Here is a 19,408-nt window from a genome sequence, read left to right on the forward strand (position 1 = left end):
GAATGGCAGTAGTGGGAATCTGCAGGGTGGGGCAAACCTCATCAACAAGGGTACCTGCATAATGAACATTTGCATACCTAACCCTGAATTGTACCCCACATCTCTAAAATAAACATTTTTGTTAAAAAAGGTTCCCGTCAGGCACCCTGCACCCACCTCCCTTTTAGAGATGAGTACCTGGATCCCAAGGGCATTTCTGGTGCAGGGATGAGATAACCACCAAGCAGATGGTGCTGGGGCCACTGCATATGACAGTAGAGGTGGAGCTTTGCATAGCCCCGGGGCAGTGATGTGGGTGGGGCCCCCAGAACTGTGCCCCAGCATCCCCGCTTACATAGCCTGCTGAAGGCCTGCAGGCCCGGGGTCAGCATGGGTCTTAGGGAAGCACAAGGGTTAGATAGGGCTGGAATGGAGGCGAATGTGGGACAAAGGCACCACGAGGTGGCGAGGGCTCCCCAGCAGGTTTCTCTGCCCTGGCAGGTAGGCACAGGCTGGGGACCCTGAGGCTAGCCAGTGAGTCCGCACTGCTCAGTGCTGGCTGGGGGCCATCCAGGCTGGTTCCTCTTCCTGTTCTGACCCATTCCTTTGTTTGCTGAAGAGGCGTTAGGACCCTGTGTGCTGGTGCTGTGGTGCCTGAGCGCCCTCGGAGAGTCGGGTGCAAATCTGGAGCTGGGGTGAAGCGGGTAACAAGGGTGGAGAGGGGCTTTCCACGGGGGCTGCCTTGGATGGCAGCTGGAAGGACTGGCGGAGCATGTCAGGCAGCTATGGGAGATGGGGTGCAAGCAGGGAGAAACAGGCATCCCAGCAGGAGGGAACGGCACACACCAGGGCATGAGGGGGCGTCTTTGCCCTGAGGACGCCGACCCCAGGTCATTTGCTGGAACTCTCTGAGGCTTTCCTCAGCACCCACAGCCTCTCCTGAATGGAAACAAACCACAGTGCTGTCTATCAACCCCCAAAACACAGGGAGAGGCAGGAGGCGCTGGGAGAGCCTCGGGCAGCCAAGGCACCCCCCCAGGGTACCAATGACAGAGAGGCCCATCAGTCCCCACGCAGTTCTCAGACTCATGTAGCGAGACCCCACTCTGCAGATGGGGGAAAGTTGTGCCCCCCAAGTTTCTGAGCTGAGCTCCCTGTGATCTGCACCCTGAAGTTACCTGGGGCTCGGGAGGGGCTCAGCATGCGGCCCTGGAAACAGGGACATCGAAGGTCATCCTGTCACCCAGCGAGGAGATGGAAGCCCTGCAGAATGCCAGGTGATCTGACATGGGAACACAGCAGCTCACACCACATGGGGCCCGCCCAGGCCCAGCCCACACACCAGACAGAGCTAGAGTCACACCCATCCTACAGATAAGCAGTCAAAGGCTGACAAAGGTGGATACGTTTTACAGAGGCACACACCTGGCGAGTGTTGGTGGCAGGATGTCCTGATGTAGGGACCAGGTGGGGACTAGTTTATCATCGCTCTACAAATGTAAGCCACTCTAGCTGAGGCTGCCTGTCTCACGGATGCACGAGCCACAACACTGTCACAGGGGCCATGGCACATCCACAGGAAGCTTCAGTGGCTGGGACTGACAGCCCACATCCCTTCCCAGCAGCCAGCAGACACCAGCTCATGAGGCCCGAGGTTCCAGCAGCATAAGACACCTTTATCTTAGGGTGGGCTGCGTCTTTCCTCTGCCGCAGCCCTAAGTGCAGGGGACCTGCCCAAACCAGCACATGATGGTGTTTGATTCATTCCCCGCTGCCTGCCATGGTGGACAAGAGTGACGGATCATGCCAAACACCTCTCTGCTCAAACCCCACTGCCCCCGCCCCAGGAATTTCCACAGGCCTGTGGATCTGAGCATCTTTAAAAAGAAAAAAAAGGAAAGGTGAGTGCAAAGCCCCCACCTCTGTCAGTCCCATGGGATGCACAGACAAGGTGGGCAGCCAAGCCCAGACCACTCTGAGAACACAGTGCAGATGGGACACACCGGGCGTTCTTCTAAGATCCTCCCCTACCTGTGCAACCCCATAGAGGCCCCGAGATGGGGGCTCCCAACCCAGACTGGGCACAGACCTGGAAGACACTTCCTCCGAGGGGCCCAGTGTTCCGGGGTGCCAGGTACCATTGGTCCCCAGAAGGCAGGTGAGTGTGGATGAGTTGCTTCTGGCCTGGATCTGGGGCACTGGAGTCACTTGCAATGGTGACAAAGAAACCCATTTTCATCTGCTACACACTAGCCTAGTTTGTGAACACCAGGAAAGGGCAGAGACGCTCTTCAAATACAACCAAAAAGTCCACGAGAGCCAGCTGGCCAGATGTGAGGCCCATTTTACGACGGGGAACATTTCCTCTCCTCCACCACGCTGAGAGACTCTGCGCTAAGCATCTCTTCTGGAAGAATTTAATTCCGGGCTCAGAGTCCAGGTAAAGAGGTTTCTTCGGGCAGGGAGGCCCCGAAATGAGCCCGTTTATCTCCGGCAGGCCCTGGTTAAGCTTCCTCTCCCCTGAATGCCATTTGGGCACTTTGAAATAAGTGCAGCAAATTAGTCACGAGCTGCGGCAGCCTTGGAGCCATGTGGCCGTGCGGCTTCTGCAGCCCCCACCTCCAGAACGCAGGCAGAGGCAGCTGGGCTCCTGCGGGGCGAGGAAAAGCGATTCAAGCCTGGGGGTGGCAGCTCAAGGCAGCAGAGCGTTACCTGGATCACAGGGGCATGAAATTAGCAGCAGCGAGCAGGCTGGAGCCAAGAATAGTTTGCTGTTGCAAACTTGCCACCTTTGGATAGTCGAGCTCCGCGGCCTGGGACGCTGCAGGAGAGGGGCCTGCCCTGGGCATTGGCTAAAGTCATTCCTGAGCAGGCCGAGGTGAGCAGAGGGCAGGAGTCCCCATAAAGGGTGGGGCTGTGTCCTTTCTGTGGGTCCCAAGGCTCGGGGGAGGCACTGGCTCAGGAAAGTTAATGGGTGTGTGGTCAGCGGCATGAAGCCATGGCGGGCAGGGGCAGGGCAGGCCTGCTCCAGGGGCCAGGCAGGAGTCCAGATCCAGCAAGGCTGGATATGGAGGTCAGAGCCCAAGACAGAACAGGGCTGGGGTCAGAACAGAAAAGGACATCCCGGACAAATGCCAGACAGACGAAGGCTCTGTGGTCCCCGGAGGTTGGGAGCCACACCATACCACTGCATGCAGCTCCAACATCTGGTCCCTGTCCCTTGGCACCTTGGGTAGCTCCAGGCCTGGGCTTGGCTTAAACCTCGCCCTCTGAGCACTCACATGCCCTCCCAGTTCCTTTCTCACACCTCCTCTGGAATCCCTGCAGGAAGACAAAGTTGCTGAGTCTTCTGGAAGGAGTCCCCCACCTTCCCTCCTGGATAAGATCTTTCTTCCAGAGCACATCTGGAGACTCACACCTCTAATTCCCCCTTTCCCACCTGCATTTTCTCTCTTTCCTTGCTGGCTGTGCCCTCCCTACCAGCCAAGAGGCTCTCTTAAGTCTCCCTTTGGCAAAACAAACAAAAACTGACATTGCTGCCTGCTGCCACCAGGCCCCTCCTTTCCTTTACTTCAAATTTCCTGCAATATGCAGTCCATGCCCGGCTGCCAATGCCTCCCCCCTTCCAGCTGTCCTGGAAAGCACTTCCTCCAAGGGTCCCCAGTGTCCTCCCTGCAGTACCCCCATAACCAAGGCCTGGCCTCATCCCTCATACTCCTGACACTTCATGCCCCCCAATTCACATCTACCCAGAACCTCAGAATGCAACCTTAATTGGAAATGGGGTCTCTCCAGATACAGTTAAAATGAGCTCACATACTCTAGGGGTGAGCCTGGAGTATGGACGGGGAGGCACAATGGAGGATGAGGCTGGGGACCAGGCGGGCTGGGTATTCTGGCTGGGGTGAGTGCAATGGAAGTCTCTGCAGGATTCAAACTGTTGAGAGACTTGGAACCAGCACCAGTCCGTTTGCTGAGTCCTCCCCCCTGAGCCCTCCTTACCTGTTGACTCTTTTTTTTTTTTGGAGTCAGTCTCACTCTGTTGCCCAGGCTGGAGTGCAATGGCACGCTCACGGCCACCCCAGCATAGACCTGCTGGGCTCAGGCGATCCTTCTGCCTAAGCCTTCTAAATAGCTGGAACTACAGGTATACTCTACCATGCCTGGCTAATTTTTTGACATATTGTGGAGACAAGGTCTCACCAAGTTGCCCAGGCTGGTCTCAATCCTCTCGCCTCTGCCTCCCAAAGTGCTGGGATTACAGGCTTGAGCCACCACACCCGGCCTGATCTCATTTCTTAAAGAAGGAAACAGAGCCTCAGGTTCCCCAGCAAGTTTGAAACAGTCAGCAAGATACCAGCTCTCAAGTCCCAGGTCTTTCCTCCAGGCAGGAGAATGGCAATATCATTTCTGTCGACCCTGTCGCCCCTAACCCGGGGCGAGCTGGCTCCTTTAATTTCCATCTTTTGAATTCTCCCACTGTATTCTCAGGCTGGGACCTGAACAATCCTCTGCAGACCCTTCCCTGACTGGCTGCCTGGAAGGAAAGCACCCAGCTTATGGGTGGAGGCTCTAATTTGTGCTCTGCTCTTGTGATGATCCACCACTTTAAAGAGACTCCTGAGCACGTAAGGTTCAAGCCCTCTTCTAAGTTGTTGAGGATATCGCCTCTGGATTCTAAGAAACAGAGCCTCACAAATCCACACACAAGTGACCTGGGCTCCTAGAGGTTGGGCCGACTTGAGGCTTGGTCCCTGCTGATGCCCAGGCCACCCATCCTTCCTCTTGAGCAGCCTGACCTCTGCATGTGACCAGGGGAAGGAGGAAGAAGGCCTTCCAAGAAAACCCCCCACCCACCCACACAGCCCCCGCCTGATGGGGTAGCTTCTGCAGTCTCCCGGGGGCCACCATGTGTCAGCCTCACAAGGTTGGGACAAGGGCCATGTCCTGTGACCTGGCGGTGATGAGGAGGTGGCCTGGGGGTGCTCTGGCTGCTCTTGGTAGTAGGAAGCCCTGGAGACCACCAGGATGAGGGAGTCCTTAGCAAGCCCCGGCGGCCACTTCCTCAATGACATGCGACTTCTGCTTTGGGGAGGTTGTTTCTCTTTGGAGGCTCACGTGGGCCAAAACCACAGGCTGCACCAGGCCCTGGTGCGCACTTATACACAGGCACAGATACACACAGTGAGGATGCACAAGAGAACAGCAAGGACCCCCAGGCAGCCGCTGCCACTGCAGACCCTTTCCAGACTGGGGTCCCAGAAGGAAGGTGCTCGGCTTCCTGGTGGAGGCTCCAGTTTGGGCTCTGCTCTCGGGATGATCCATAAGGTCCAAGCCCTCATCTAAGTTGTTGAGGATATCGCCTCTGGGTTCTAAGGATGTGCACAGGAAGAAGTAAAATCGAAGGCAGGGAGGGAATGATCGATGGCCTGGGAGGGCCAGGGAACATGGCGCAGCAGGGAAGGGGTCGTAAGCACCCGGGAGAAAAGAAAAAGAATTCAAGAAGCTGAGGTCACCGGAGGCATGACTGACAGCGTGTCAAACTGGGCTTTTGCTTCCCCTCCACAGTTTGCTGCAAGAGCTAAAAACAGGAGAAAAAGCCATCATAGGTATATTTATTGGGAATGTGTGGCACACTGGCAGTTAGCCTCAGAGGGTGGACAAGAGAATAGAAAAAAATGACTCATTTTTGGTTTTAATTTTTAAAAATGGTTTAGAGCAGTCACCCATGCCAACCTGAGTGACTGGCAGACATTCACTCATGCCCAGTGGCCGGGAGCCCAGAGCCCCTCCTATCCTGCCAGACCCCCAGACGGCCCCCACACCTCCTTTCTGGGATGACCAAGCTCAGACAAGAACCTGCCTCCGTAAGCTTTTACAGGGGGAGGAGGAGCATTTCAGCCCCACGACGGAATTTTCTTAAAAAGTGGATTACTCACTGCACTCCAGCCTAGGCGACAGAGTAAGACTCCCAACTCAAAAAAAAAAAAAAGTGGATTACTAAAGGCGGTTTCAATGTTTCTTCATTTAGAGGGAGATCAGAGTTGCACTGAGATTGGCCTGCAGGAATGCCATGTGGCACAGAGGAGCAGCCCCTATGCTCCTCTGCCAGTCAGTCGCATCAGGACCACCCGGCCCAGGTCCCACCTTGGGGGATGGAGTAGGCTGGGCGGGGTACAGGAATCTGGATATTTGCCAAGTACTCCAGGAAATCTGATGCCAATTCCAAGACCCCTGGGTTGCAGGCGCTGCTCCTGTCTTAGTAGCCACATGGCACCAGCAAGTCACTGTTGTCTCCACTGTCCTCCTCTGTGGAATGAGGACACTATGCATCCCCTGGGTGGCTGTGAGGTCACAGGCAACGGGCAGAGCAGCCTTCCTCTCCCTTTCCATTTTCAAATGACAGTTTGCAGCCCACTGAAAGATGTGAAATCCCTCTGACGGGTCACGGCCGGAGTTTCATTTTATTCTACTTAGTCTTTCGCTGCCTTCTTTCCTGTTACTAACGGTGAGCTGTCTGCCTCCTTCCCTGGGAACCCCCTCTCTGTGCATCTGAGCCCTCTGGCCTGCTCAGGGACCCCCTCGGCCGGCCCCCCCTTCCTCCTCATTGCCCGCATTCCCCTCTCTGCTGGCTCACTTGCCTCAGCACATGCAATGCCTGCTCCTTGTCCTATTAAACATAGAAGAACAGAAACCGCTCACCCATCGGATCACAGTTCCCCGCAGCCCCACCTTGCTGCCCTGTTCCTATTTAAATCAACATTCCTTGAGCTATTGTATCTGTTTCTCGCCTCAGTATCTCTCGCGGCCTCTGGTCCAGTTTCTATCCCTGCCCTCCGTGAGGCTGCTCTCCAAGGTCACCAAAGACCTGCACAAGGTCAGACCCAAGAGCAAACTCTCCATCCTCATTCTACATGGTTCAAAGCCAGCACTGTCAGGGCTTCTCACTGGCTCTTCCTGGAGCCCGCAACCGCAGCAGAGCTTTTTTAAAACGTAGGTACTACATCATGAAACTGTTCTTTCCATGACAGACATGGAGGGCTTGCCAGCTGAAATAGCCATCATGGCCAGTGGAAGTTCAAAAGCATTTGAAAACGCTGACATAGTATTCAGGGGCTAAGACCATGGACCATGCAGGCACACAGGGCCCAGGTCTGAATCCCAGCTATCGCTTACTTGGTACCCAGGAGCAAATGATTTGGTTTCCTTCTCTGTAAAATGGGTGTAATAAACCCATGTCTTTGGGCTGTAGAAAGGACCAAAAGACTGGTCGGGTGTGGTGGCTCATGTCTGTAATCCCAGCACTTTGGGAGGCCAAGGTGGGAGGGAGGATCACTTGAGCCTAGGAGTTTGAGACCAGCCCGGGCAACATAGTGAGACCTCATCGCTACCAAAAAAAAAAAAAAAAACTAGGCTGGGTGCAGTGTCTCAAGCTTGTAATCCCAGCACTTTGGGAGGCTGAGGCAAGAAGACTGCCTGAGCTCAGGGGTTCGAGACCAGCCTGGGCAACTTGGCCAGCCCTCGTCTCTACAATAAATAAAAAAATTAGCTGGGTATGGTGGCGCATGCCTGTAGTTCCAGCTACTTGGAAGGCTGAGGTGGAAGGACCACCTAAGCCCAGCAGGTTGAGGCTGTGGTGGTCATGAGTGTGCCACTGTACTCCAGCCTGGGCGACAGAGTGAGACTCCAACTCAAAAATAAATGCATAAATACATAAATAAAATTTAAAAAATTAGCTGGGTGTGGTAGCATGTACCCTGGGAGCTACTTGGGAGGCTGAGGCAGAAGGATCTCCTGAGCCCAAAAGGTTGAGGCTGTGGTGAGCCATGATTATGCCACTGCACTCTAGCCTGGGCAACAAAGCAAGATTACAACTCAAAAAAAAAAAAAAAAGACTAAAAGAGCATGAAAAGTAAAGCCTCTAGCACAGAGTGGGTTGCTTAATCAATACTGTTGAGTCAATGACTGAATCAGTACCCTTGGCACAGTGGCTGGCACTAGGCGAGTATTTAGTAAAGGCAGCCAACAAAGGGGTTCAGCGCAGTCCTCACCAGTGGCAACCTACCATGTAGGAAGGGTGCACGAACTCTCAGGACTTTCCTCCCTGCCAGTCTTTGGAGTATGGGAAGCTGCTGCTAGGTGGGTCTTTGGGCAGAGGGCCTGGGGGGCTGCAGTCTGCTGGAGCCACTCAGTGGTGAGGGCACTGCTGGGACTGGGGTCCTTCTGTTGCCAAACACAGGCTCCTCTCAGCGCCCCTGTGGTCCCACGAGACAGGCCGGACCCAGCTTTCACCCCTATGGAGCTCTTAAAATACAGAAGGCTCGTGACGCATATGCCCCCTGAAGTAGGTGGCCTACATTCCCTGGCACAGCACAGGCTGCCCGGAAGGCCAGGACCCCAGACCATGATGCAGCAGCATGGAGGCTCAGATGCCAGCATGGTGCTTCAGCTCTTGTGGCTTCACTCGCTCTTGCTTTGTGTCACCCCAGGTGCAAGGATGCCCACCCTGAGGTCTACTTGACCCCCCTGCTCCTTTTCCAGGAGTCTGGGAAATAGGAAGGCAACTACGGAGTCCCCTACTCTCCTAACCACATCCATTTGGCTCCTGGCCCCCGCAGAGAGAGCATTTACCCAGAGGAAGGGTGAGGGCTGCCCCTAAGGCCACCATTGGTTGTCACAGGACGGCAGGAGTAGGGGGCCACCACTCAAACCCAGAGCATTTGTTAGATGAGCACCAAACTTTCCAACCACCTGCGTCTGTAAGGATCCTGTGAAGGACCCCATGCTCTTGAGGGAGACTCAGCCAACTCCTTGGACTTCTTGGGAGATGGCTGCTCTGATTCTCCAAGGAGGAAACCCTTGCCTCCACTGCCAGGTTTGACACCTGACTTGTACTGCAAGAAGTGCTTCCAGAAGGCTCACCTAAGTCTCTCATAATGTAGTTGAAGCCCGTTTAATGAGTGTTCAGCTGCTTTTAACCCTGATGTGCTAACATTTTACTTGGGCAATATAGAGAGATGGGGTCTCGCTATGTTGCGTGGGCTAGTCTTGAACTCCTAGGCTTAATTTAGGCTCAACTCCTCCCACCTCAGCCTCCCGAGTGGCTGGGATTACAGGTGTGCAGTACCATGCCCAGTTTGGATCATGGTTCTAACCTGGCTGCACATTAGTGTCATCTGGAGGACTTAAAATGTTTATGCCCAGGCCCCTCCACAAACTGAATTAGAACAAGAAGGTAGGGCATTTAAAAAACTTCCCAGGTAACCCCATGAAGGGAGATGGACAGGTCCGAGAGCATGCTGGCCTCTAGATGGTCCAAATCCCCATCCTGTCACTTCCTAGCAAATGACCTTGGGCCAGTGACCTAAAATCTGTGTCTCAGTTTCCCCATCCAGAAACTAAGGATGACAGTACCTAGCTTTGCCAGGACATCACACAGAAGGAAAACTGCAGGTCAAGCAGGGGGTGGGTCTGAGCTGTGTGGTAGGACTTGGTAATGCCAGAGGTCAAGATGCGACCTCTGATAACCTATACCTCAGCTTCCTCTTCTCCAAACAAGTTCATCCTGGTTCCTTTTAATCCTTCCTCCCTGACTCGGCATGTCTGCCTTCAGTCATAAGGACAATTCCCACATCATGCTACCCCTCTTTTTTAGGGGGTGGGGTCGAGGGATTGGACCAGAACCAAAGAACTGTACATAGGGGAGGGGATGCTCTAAGTCACTCCCTGCTGAACCAGGCCAACTTGGCTACCTTCTCTATTGCAGGAACCCTGTTTCATGTCTATGCCAGCTCACCTGAAAGAGTAGAACTCTACTGGTGGTGGCCACTGTGACCTTCAGATCTTCTTCTGTAGAGCCACACCATCACTATAGCTTTTCTCCCCAGTCATATAATAACTAACGCAACAAATATTTGTTATTTGCTGCTATGTGCTAGGTGCCGTGCCAGGTGTGCTGGGCATGTAGGGGGTTGTAGTGAGAAAGTAATATTCACTAGCGGGGGGCATCCTCGTCTGCCATGGTGAATGCTAACAGCTCCCACCTTATGAGGTAGTACATGAGAACAGCACCCACCTCCCTGCAGCCAGTGCTCAGTACCCACGAGAACATGGAGAAGAATGGTGGGGCTCTGAGGACCCAGGTGTGGACCCTCAAGCAGAGGGGAGGGGAGACCTCAAGGGAGATGCCCAGGGATGAGACGTTTCCGTCTCCTACCCCGCTTTCAGACTGAGCTGTCCAGGGCCCCTATTGGTCAGGGGTTGGACACGGCTGCATTAGATGGTCTGGCCTGGATCCCAACCCTGCTGACGCCAAGTAGGTCCCGCCCATGACCTGGCACAGTGCATCTCAGAGAGGAGCCCCTGGGTGGGCCAAGGTGCACAGGGATGTCCCCCAGAGGTCTCGTGGCCAGGAATGGCAGGAGAAAGTGCATTTCCCTATCTGGGCAGAAAGCAGGGCTTGTCTGGCTCACTGTTCTGTTTTTGGCCCAATGGCAGCCAGGACAGCCTATGGGGAGGCAAGGAGTCCCCACAGGACAGGGGAGGGGGGCTTGCAAACCCCAGAGCCCGGGGAGGACCTCAGCCCACACAGGTGGGTGGGGGAAAGGGACAAGGGATGCTGACAGCTTGGAAGCCAGGTCCAGACCGGGGGTAGAGTTCAGGTACTGGGGGTTTCAGGCTAGAAAATGAGGCCAGACCCAGGGCAGGCTCTCCACAGGAAAGAAGATAGCCTCTGGCAAAGTCAGGGTGTGGGGTGGCTCCCATCTCCAGCACAGTCCCCTACCTAGCACTCTCTGAGTATGGCCTATTTTGTAATCATCTATCCACCTCAATTCCTCATGAAAGTTTCTACAGCCCCCCCTAGCTGTGTGATCGTGGGCAGGCAACTTAACCTCTCTGAGCCTCTGGCTTTTGTCTGAAGAAAAGGGCTACTAAGGTCTGCCTTGCAGGGCTAAGGAGAGACAGTGTGTGTCACACCCCTGCCTCATGGCAGGCCCAGAATTGGCTCAGGACACAGCAGCTGTTGCAGCTCCCTGTGCTATCTTTTCGTATCAGTTCTTCCTGATGCGCTGGCTTTTGGCCCTCGGTCGACGGGCCTGTGGTGGATTTATTTGAGGTTATTCCAGAGAACAGAGATGAGCGCGGGCAGGCCAAGCAGGATGCTTGCTGACCACCCACCCCTCCTCCCATCCCCCCCCACATCTGTCTAGGCAGAAGGAAATGAGCCTGAAGACCTTGAACATTACACAATGGGGGAGGGAGGTTGGTGTCTGTGTAAACATTCCTACTGGGTCAAACTCTCCATCCCAGGAAAACAGTAAAGGGAAAGTACAGGGAAAAAACAGCATCAAGACGCACAGCGAATTGAGTTGCAGGTGGCAGCAAGAGACAGACCCCTCAGGTGACAGAGCCGACTAGCCACCCCTCGTAGGGAAATCAGGACAAGTGAGGGGGGAAAGAGGGGAGGTGGGTGGCGGGAATGAGGAATGAGGCGAAGAAATACGGCCGGCAAAATGCAGAAATGCCCTAGCATGCTGGCTTCCCATGCCTGGCCCATGAATCGAGGGGTGACAGGTCTCTCATCTCTGATGCCAAGAGCCAGGAGCTCCGGGCAGCCGCAGGTACTGCATCCGCACCTGCCAGCATTTGGAAAGAGGCAGTAAAGTATCATCGCAGTGCCTGGACTACTAAGTGCCTGCAGCTGGGAAGGGACTGCCTTGCATGAGAGCAGCTCATGGTGAGGGGCTTGGCCCAGCCCAGGCTCCCCTCACTCCCACAGCCTGGGCTCCCCCCAGCCCATGGCCTGGGCACCCCTCCCTCCCAGCAGCCTGCTCCAGAGGGCGGGGCAGGTGCCTACACAATCCAGCCCTGTGCCCAACAGGCCGAGTGATGTACCGAGGCCAGCAGAGAGTAGAGACGCTTGAGTCACTGGTAAATAAAAGCAGATCAGCCGGCACCCCAGCTAAGCCAGCATCTGGGCTGCGTGCAGCTTAGAAGTGCAGCCCCATCCCCCAAATGACGGGCATGATGATGGTGTTTCCAGAGCACCTCAGAGGGTGGTGCCAGCTCCTGTCTGAAGTGCTCGGAACAAATATCAATGTACTGAATCCTCACAAGACCCTCAGGAGTTGGTGGCAGTTTTGCTCTCCTTCCACATACCAGGAAAACGAGGTGGCACCGAGAGGCCACAGAGCCATGGCCCTGGCCAGAACTTCTCAAACTCTATTTGGGCCCATCAGTCACCTAAGGGTCTTGGTGACACCAGACCCGGACTCAGTCAGTCTGTTCCTAGGTGATGCCGCTAGCCTGAGGCCCACACCTTGAGCAGTGAGGCTCTCCACGACCACACTACCAGTCTAGGGCAGGTCTTCAGTTCAGAGATGGCTAAACCCCCTGCTATGGGCCCTGGAGGCATCGAGGAATCCCTCAGCTAGCAGAAAAGGTCCTCAAGGGGTCAGAATCATAGGACTGGAGTGGGGGAGAGCGTGTTGAGTGGGTGTGTGAAGTGAAAAAATGTGTGTGAGGTGAAAAAATGCCAGTGTCCACAGCCCGCCTGAGACTAATTCCATCAGAATCCCCAGGGTGTGGCCCACAGTGGCAATTTTTTTCTCTTTTCCACATCAGAGGGATAATGTGGGAACAAGCCTCAAGGGAGGCACATCTTACACCTGAGCATGAAAACTCAATCACCACGCTTAGGAACCACAAAAGGATCCCAGACAGGAATGTTTTTAAAGCTCCCTGGGTGATCTGGATATGCAGCCGAGGCAGAGTCTGTGAGTCAGACAGTGGAGATGCCTCACTCGGTGTGTCTGACACACGGCTGCAAAACTGGGACAGCTCCTCAGGTTAGATCAAGGGTTTCAAAGGTGCTTTCTGGGGAAGGTGAGGGGAGCTGCCTCCTGGGCTGCTGAAGGGTTACTGCTAGGGTCTGCCAGCACAGCCCTTCATGCCCAAGGCAGACCTGGAGAAAGGGGCACAGCTGGGCAGCTGGCAACACTCTACCCTGGCTTGCCTTCCGAGAGGCACGGGCTCCCCCAGTCCCATGCTATCCAGTGACAGCAGACACCAGCCTGGGTCCTGACAAAGACAGTCCTCTGACAAGCTTCAGTCAGGCTCCTCCAAGCCCTCTCCTTGACCTTGGCCCCACCGCCCTACCTGTCCTGTCTTCAGCCTATCCAACCAAGTCTCAGCAAAGAATCCTGCTAAGTCAGATTAGCCAAGCGCCACGCCCTTGAGAGCTGACCACCCTTGATAGCCAGTAAGTTCCTCCCCCAACCTCTGAAGCACAGTGATGGGGGACTGGCTCCAGGACCCAAATCCACGGCTCCTGCGGACCCAAGTATAGGAAGAGTCAGCCCTCTGAATATGCAGATTTCACGTCCGCAAATACTGAGTTTTCAATCTGTGTTTGGTTGGGAAAAAAACCTCTGCATATACGGGGACCTATGTTGTCCAAGGGCCAACTGAGTCCTTGGCTTGCTTTCAGCAAGAATCCTGTCAGGTCCGTTTAGCAAGACTCTCCCTACCCTCGAGGTCTCCTCTTGGTAATTTCTATCCACTGACCCCCCTCCCTATTCCTTGGCTATAAATCCCGACTATCCTTCTCAGAGTTGAGCTCCACCTCTCTCCCCTACCACAGTGGGCTTCAATAAAAGTTTCCTTACTGTTTTAACAAGTGTCGTATAACTTTTTTCTATATAATTCCCCTACCTCTGGAAAAATCACCCAGCAAGGAAAGTAGCCTATGAACCAAGCACAATTCACATTCCTCACCTTGACTTTCAAGGCCCAAGCAATGACCTCCAGCCTTATTTCTCTCTTACTTGTGCCTCAAACACAGCAAAACTAGATGCTTCACTGTTTGTCACACACATCTCACCTTTCCTCCCATTCTGCCGGTGCCCAGCCTGTTTCTTTTACCTGGATTGTCTCCTTCCCTTCTTCAAATCCACCCAGTCCAAGTCACAGCAATCTCTTCCCTGGTGACCACACTAGCTACGCGAGGATTCATTTTCCCCTGTCTTGCATAACTCTAGAACCTCCCATTTTTGCAGGCACATGGTTCTCTGGGCTAATACTACACTGAAAGACTACATTTCCCAGCCTTCTTTGCAGTTGATGTGGTCACATGACTGAGCTTTTAAACATTTTAAAGTCAGTCTCATTCTGTTGCCTAGGCAGGAGTGCAGTGGCACCCTCATGGCTGCTGCAGCCTCGACCTGCTGGGCTCAGGTGAACCTTCCCCCTCAGCCTTCCATGTAGCTGAGACTACAGGTGTGCACCACCACATCTGGCTAATTTTTTAACTTATTGTAGAGATGAGGTCTGGCCAAGTTGCCCAGGCTGGTCTTGTCTGGGCTCCTACCATCCTCCCGCTTCAGCCTCCCAAAATGCTGGAATCACAGGCATGAGCCAACATGCCTGGCTACAAGACTGAGTTCCCACCAATGCAATGTAAGCACAGCAATGTGTGTTACTTCCAGGAAGCGTTCTTTCAGGCAACAGGTACTTCCTTCTTCTCTGTGTCCTTCTTCCTACCGATGTAATGGCTGGAGCTTCAACAGCCATCTTGGACTGGACCTGAAAGCTATGCAGGGTTTCTGATACCACAGAACATCATACCAGCCTTGGACTGGACCCGCCAGACTTGAATGTGGGAGGAAAATGACACTCCATCTTGTTTTAGTCATTACTCTTTTGGAATTTTCTTAGGTGGTCTTTTAATATGAAAGGCCTAGCCAGGTGTGGTGCCTGTAGTCCCAGCACTTTGGAAAGTGGAGCCAAGAGGATTGCCTGAGTCCAGGGGTTCGAGAGCAGCCTGGGCAACTTGGTGAGACCTAGTCTCTACAGTAAATCAAAAAAATTAGTCGGGCATGGTGGGGCGCACCTGTGGTTCCAGCAACTTGGAAGGCTGAGGCGGAAGGATCGCCTGAGCCCAGCAGGTTGAGGCTGTGGTGGCCGTGAGCCGCAGCAAAGAGTTAGTTAAGATCTACTTTTCAAGTTCAAGAAACTTTTTCTATCTAATGTAAGTTGACGGGCTACGTTTGCAAAATAAATGTTTACATGTTATCTAGAAACTCAAAATATCTCTAGTATATATGAGCTCTGATAAACAAAATCCCTTGAGTAATATTTGAGGTTGTATGTCAAAACAAATTAAGGATAACAATATGCTTCTTCCAGAAAATACAATCTTGGAACTTTCTGTAAGCCACAGCTGAACTTAATGCTATTAGACTCATGCCTTCAAACTCCTGGCAGCATGGACTCTAGCTTCTTGGGTTTACCACACTAGTCTGCATAGAGCTATCACCTGTATCTTCTTTCCAAGTAAAACAGTAAGCAACGTGAAGGTTGGCATCGTGTCTTCTACCTACATCTTTCCTGGCCTCATGGGACATGAGGCCTTGTACTCAACATAAAGCATGTCTTGGGACAGAAGGGAATTCTTTCTTCCATCCTCCACCCACGCCAGTGTGCTGTAAGCCTCCCTGGATCAGCACACCTGAGTTCAGCCCACCCGTACTGCTGAACTCTGCCGCGCAGAGAAACATGCCCTTACCAGGATGTCTGAGCCCTCGGGGTCCTGCCCCACGGCTGGGTTGGAGGAGTTGCTGAGTTTGAACATCCAGTACTCCTTGGCAGTGACAAAGAAGTTCCATGGCAGGAGGCCGCCGATACCCAGGCTGAAGAAGATGAGGTAGGTGCCGTTGCAGCGATCCTCGGGCCTCTGCAGGCCAGGGGGCGGCTGGTTCAGCCTCTTCTCCAGCAGCGCCTCCTGGTCGGCCCGGAGAGAGCTGCTCGCCATTTGGTAGGTGGAGTTAGAACTGTGACAAATGTCATCCTCTGAGCCGATGGCCACTGTCAGTGCAGAGAGGGAAAGAGACAGGGCAGGTGAGCAGAAACTGAGGCTGGGGACAGCTGGGGATCCGACCATCCCATGAAATGACTGGTTGGAGAGCTTCAGTTTTAAGATCGGGCAGAAAGACAAAAACCAGGCTTGGAGAAGGACCACAGAGCAGAACTGTCAGTGACTTCAGAGGTCGCCCCAGCCATGCAAGGGTGGCAGAGGTGACACACAAGTGTGGGGGTAGGCTGGTGTAAAACAGCATCATGCAGGGCCTGCTGTGATCCATCCAGAAAGGCAAACCCAGCCTAAAGGCAGTCGCATGTCTACATGGCCATAAAAAAGGAATGAGGACCCTAAATGGGCAAAGAATAACTTTTCAACTCTTTTCAACTTTATGTGAAAAAAGTAAGGAGCAGGAGAGTGTATGGAACGTGTTACTATTTGAGTAAATAAGTGGGGGGGCTCTATACACACACAGGTATTTGTATATGCACAGAATTAATTTCTGGAAGGACATGTAAGAAGTGTCTAACGGAAAGCCTCAGGGGAGGCATCACTGAACACTCATTTGCGCCTTCTGAATTTTGAATTATGTGAACTTGTAACTTGCTCAAAAATAACGTTAAATTATAAATACAAATAAAAGCATTCAAATCAAATAAATTTTAAAGTTGCCTCTGGAAGCCAGTGTGGCCTCTGATAGTTCACGTCCTCATTGCATCTGGGGGACAGGGAGGTCAAGAGTGGGAGGGTGTAGGCTGGGGGTGGAGTCAAGGATGGGTGTGCAGCTGTGGCCTGGGTCCCACCTCTGCTCCTCACATCCAGCCAGGGGACACAGCCACTCCCAACCTATGGTAGCACTTAAGACACATGGAAGGTTCCGGGCAGCCAGCCACTGTTGCTTACGTGGCCATGGGCAAGTGAACCACGCTCTGAGCCTCAATTTCCCCGTTTGTAAACCCAGAGAAGCCTTTTTTATTTTATTTTTTCCAACGGTTATGCAACTGCAGCCGGCTGGCAGTGCCTGGCCCGTGGTAGCAGCTGTTGAACAAACGTCAGCATCTTTTCCCGGTATCCTGGGCTCATCACCTGGCTGCTGGCTGTGAGGCAGCACGCCTACTTCTGTGCTCTAGACAGCACCTAGGCTGTGGCAGCAGCTTGGTAAATGAGAAACACGTTATTTCCATAATGCCGAGGATGGGTCACTCCGGAGTCCCTTCAGCAGTGGCTTTCTTCCTACCCAATAAATCAGCAAATCCACGCATGGGGTCCTAGAGAAAGCCGGGCCTTCTCAGAGCATCAAGCCTGGAAGAGTGGGGTTTTTCTTCCCTGGGATGAGAATACTCCCTCACATAGGTGCAGAACTTCATCCACTGTTTCTGGGGTACCGCACAGTATCCCTTGGAGTTAGGGCAGAAAATATTGTCCCCTTTTTTCAGACAGAAGGACTGAGGCCTTAGGCTGGGTGTGGTGGCTCATGCCTGTAATCCCAGCACTTTGGGAGGCCAAGGCAGGAATGCCTGAGCTCAGGAGTTCAAGAACAGCCTGGGCAACATTGAGAGACCTCGTTGCTACAAAAAACGATAAAAAAATTAGCCAGGCATGGTGGCATGTGCCTGTAGTCCTAGCTACTCAGGAGGCTGAAGCAGAAGGATCACCTGAGCCCAGCAGGTCAAGGTTGCAGTGAGCTGTGATTGTGCCACTGTACTCCAGCCTGAGTGACAAAGTGAGACTCCAACTCAAAAGAAAAGAAAAAGACCAAGGCCTTGAAGGCACTTGTTGTGACCCACATTCAAATAGAAAGAACTTCCTATAGCTATCATTAACTCTAGCACTCACACATGCCAAAATCTGCCTAGCACAGGTCAGATTTGAGTCTGACAACAGCCTAGTATGTTAAGTACTACCCTAAGACCCATTTCACAGATGAGGAGTCTGAGGATCAGAAAGACTGAGTTACTTGCCCAAGGTCACTGAGCTACCCAATGGCAAGACTGAAGTCACAAGGCCAAGCAGTCTGGGATGCATTTCATATTTCTCGGCCTTCCTGGGAGGACTGGCTGGGAGTGGGCACTGGTGCTGCTGGTTCTAAGTCCAGATATCCCTCCCAGTACAGACAAGTGAGCTGTGAGCAGAGGAAAGGTACACTGCGGGGCATCCTTGTTATCGTTTGCTGAATGAATGGACTCTGTACCACCAGGATGTGGTCCCCTACCGGGGCAGCTCAGACCCCGAAGCCAGCAGCTGGGAGGCTGCCAATGCCCAAGCCCAGAGCATCCAGTCAGCAAGTCTATTTTAAACTCCCTAGTTGAGCAGAATCCCTCCCCAGCCTTGACTCACACAGAGACTGAAATTAACAAGCTAACCAGACAGCCCCCACATACAGACTTCTAAAATTAGTGTTTAATAGGGAAAAAATAGCCCGGGTGCAGTGGCTTATGCCTGTAATCCCAGCACTTTGGGAGGTCGAGGCAGGCGGATTGCTTGAGATCAGGAGTTCGAGACCAGCCCGGGTAACATAGCAAGACCTTGTCTCTACAAAAAAATTTAAAAATTAGCTGGGCATGGTGGCACACACCTGTAGTCCCAGCTCCATGGGAGGTTGAAGCGGAAGGATCGCCTGAACACAGGAAATCGAGGCTGTGGTGAGCCATGATCATGCCATTGCACTCCAGCCTGGGTGACAGACTGAGACCCCGACTCCAAAAATAATAATTATGACCTGAACAGTACAACAGTGGTTCTTCCCAGAGTCTCCACCTATGGGCATTGGGCTCAGGGACCAACAGCCAGGTCACTCGGGACCACACTTGGCCAGGGCCCCTTCTCAGATCCTGTGCTCTATTTGTCAAGGACCATTCAGCCTTGACCAGGCTTCTTCTAAAGAAGCCGAGAGTTTTCTTCAATCCTGGTCACAGGCCAGGGCACTGGAGTGAGCAGTCTTATTAGTTTTTATAAAAGCTAGCGGCTGGCTTTTGGATTAAAAAAGGAGAAAGAAATGCAAGCAAGAGCCCAAGCTTCCCCAAGACAGGCTGGCGGTGGCCTGGCCTGTGTTCCTCAACCCCCTGCAGGGGCTACCAGCTTGGCCCTGCCCCTCTCCGGGGGACCTGGGCAGGGACAGCCCCTGCACCAAGACGCAGACACTGGTGGGGTCTGAAGTCACAGCAAAACACCCTCTGGGCTGGGAAGTCTGGGTGCTGGTTCCAATGAGGTTTTTTAATTCTGCCTAAGTCGGTCTCTGCTCTGTGCCTCGACTTCCTGTGAAAAGGGATGGGGGCGGTGAAGCCAACGCTTGGGACACCACGGCTGGGAAGCACGGGCACCGCCCGGAGGCCATGGCAGAGTCGGCTTCGCTGTTGTGGACAGCTCCAGCCTCTGGTCCCCCAGTTGGGACCAAGAGAGTCCGCCACCAGACTGGATACTCCGGGCTGACTGGTCCGTGCCCATCGCCCTCCCCTCCAGGCGGCGAGGCTCAGTTTCAGGGCGGGGAGGGGAGAGGCCTTGGGGGAGAGAAGATGGAGACCCAGAAAGAGGCAGGGAGAGAGCAGGAGGGAGACCAGAGAGCCGCGGACGGGG

At 53.6% G+C, this 19,408-nt stretch overlaps 1 protein-coding gene across 1 annotated transcript in view; it reads right to left on the reverse strand.

Moving 5' to 3' along the window:
* The window catches only part of SLC29A3 (solute carrier family 29 member 3), a 38,394-nt gene extending 22,552 nt beyond the window's left edge, over positions 1 to 15,842 (reverse strand). The window contains exon 1 of the mRNA XM_008054755.2: positions 15,545 to 15,842. Coding sequence (XP_008052946.1) covers positions 15,545 to 15,790 — 246 coding nt within the window. The 5' untranslated portion in view covers positions 15,791 to 15,842. The remainder of the gene's footprint in view (positions 1 to 15,544) is intronic.
* Positions 15,843 to 19,408: the final 3,566 nt, after the last annotated feature.

This window comes from Carlito syrichta, unplaced genomic scaffold (assembly GCF_000164805.1).
Source record: "Carlito syrichta isolate Samal-C Ts95f unplaced genomic scaffold, Tarsius_syrichta-2.0.1 Scaffold301031, whole genome shotgun sequence".
Lineage (NCBI taxonomy): Eukaryota > Metazoa > Chordata > Mammalia > Primates > Tarsiidae > Carlito > Carlito syrichta.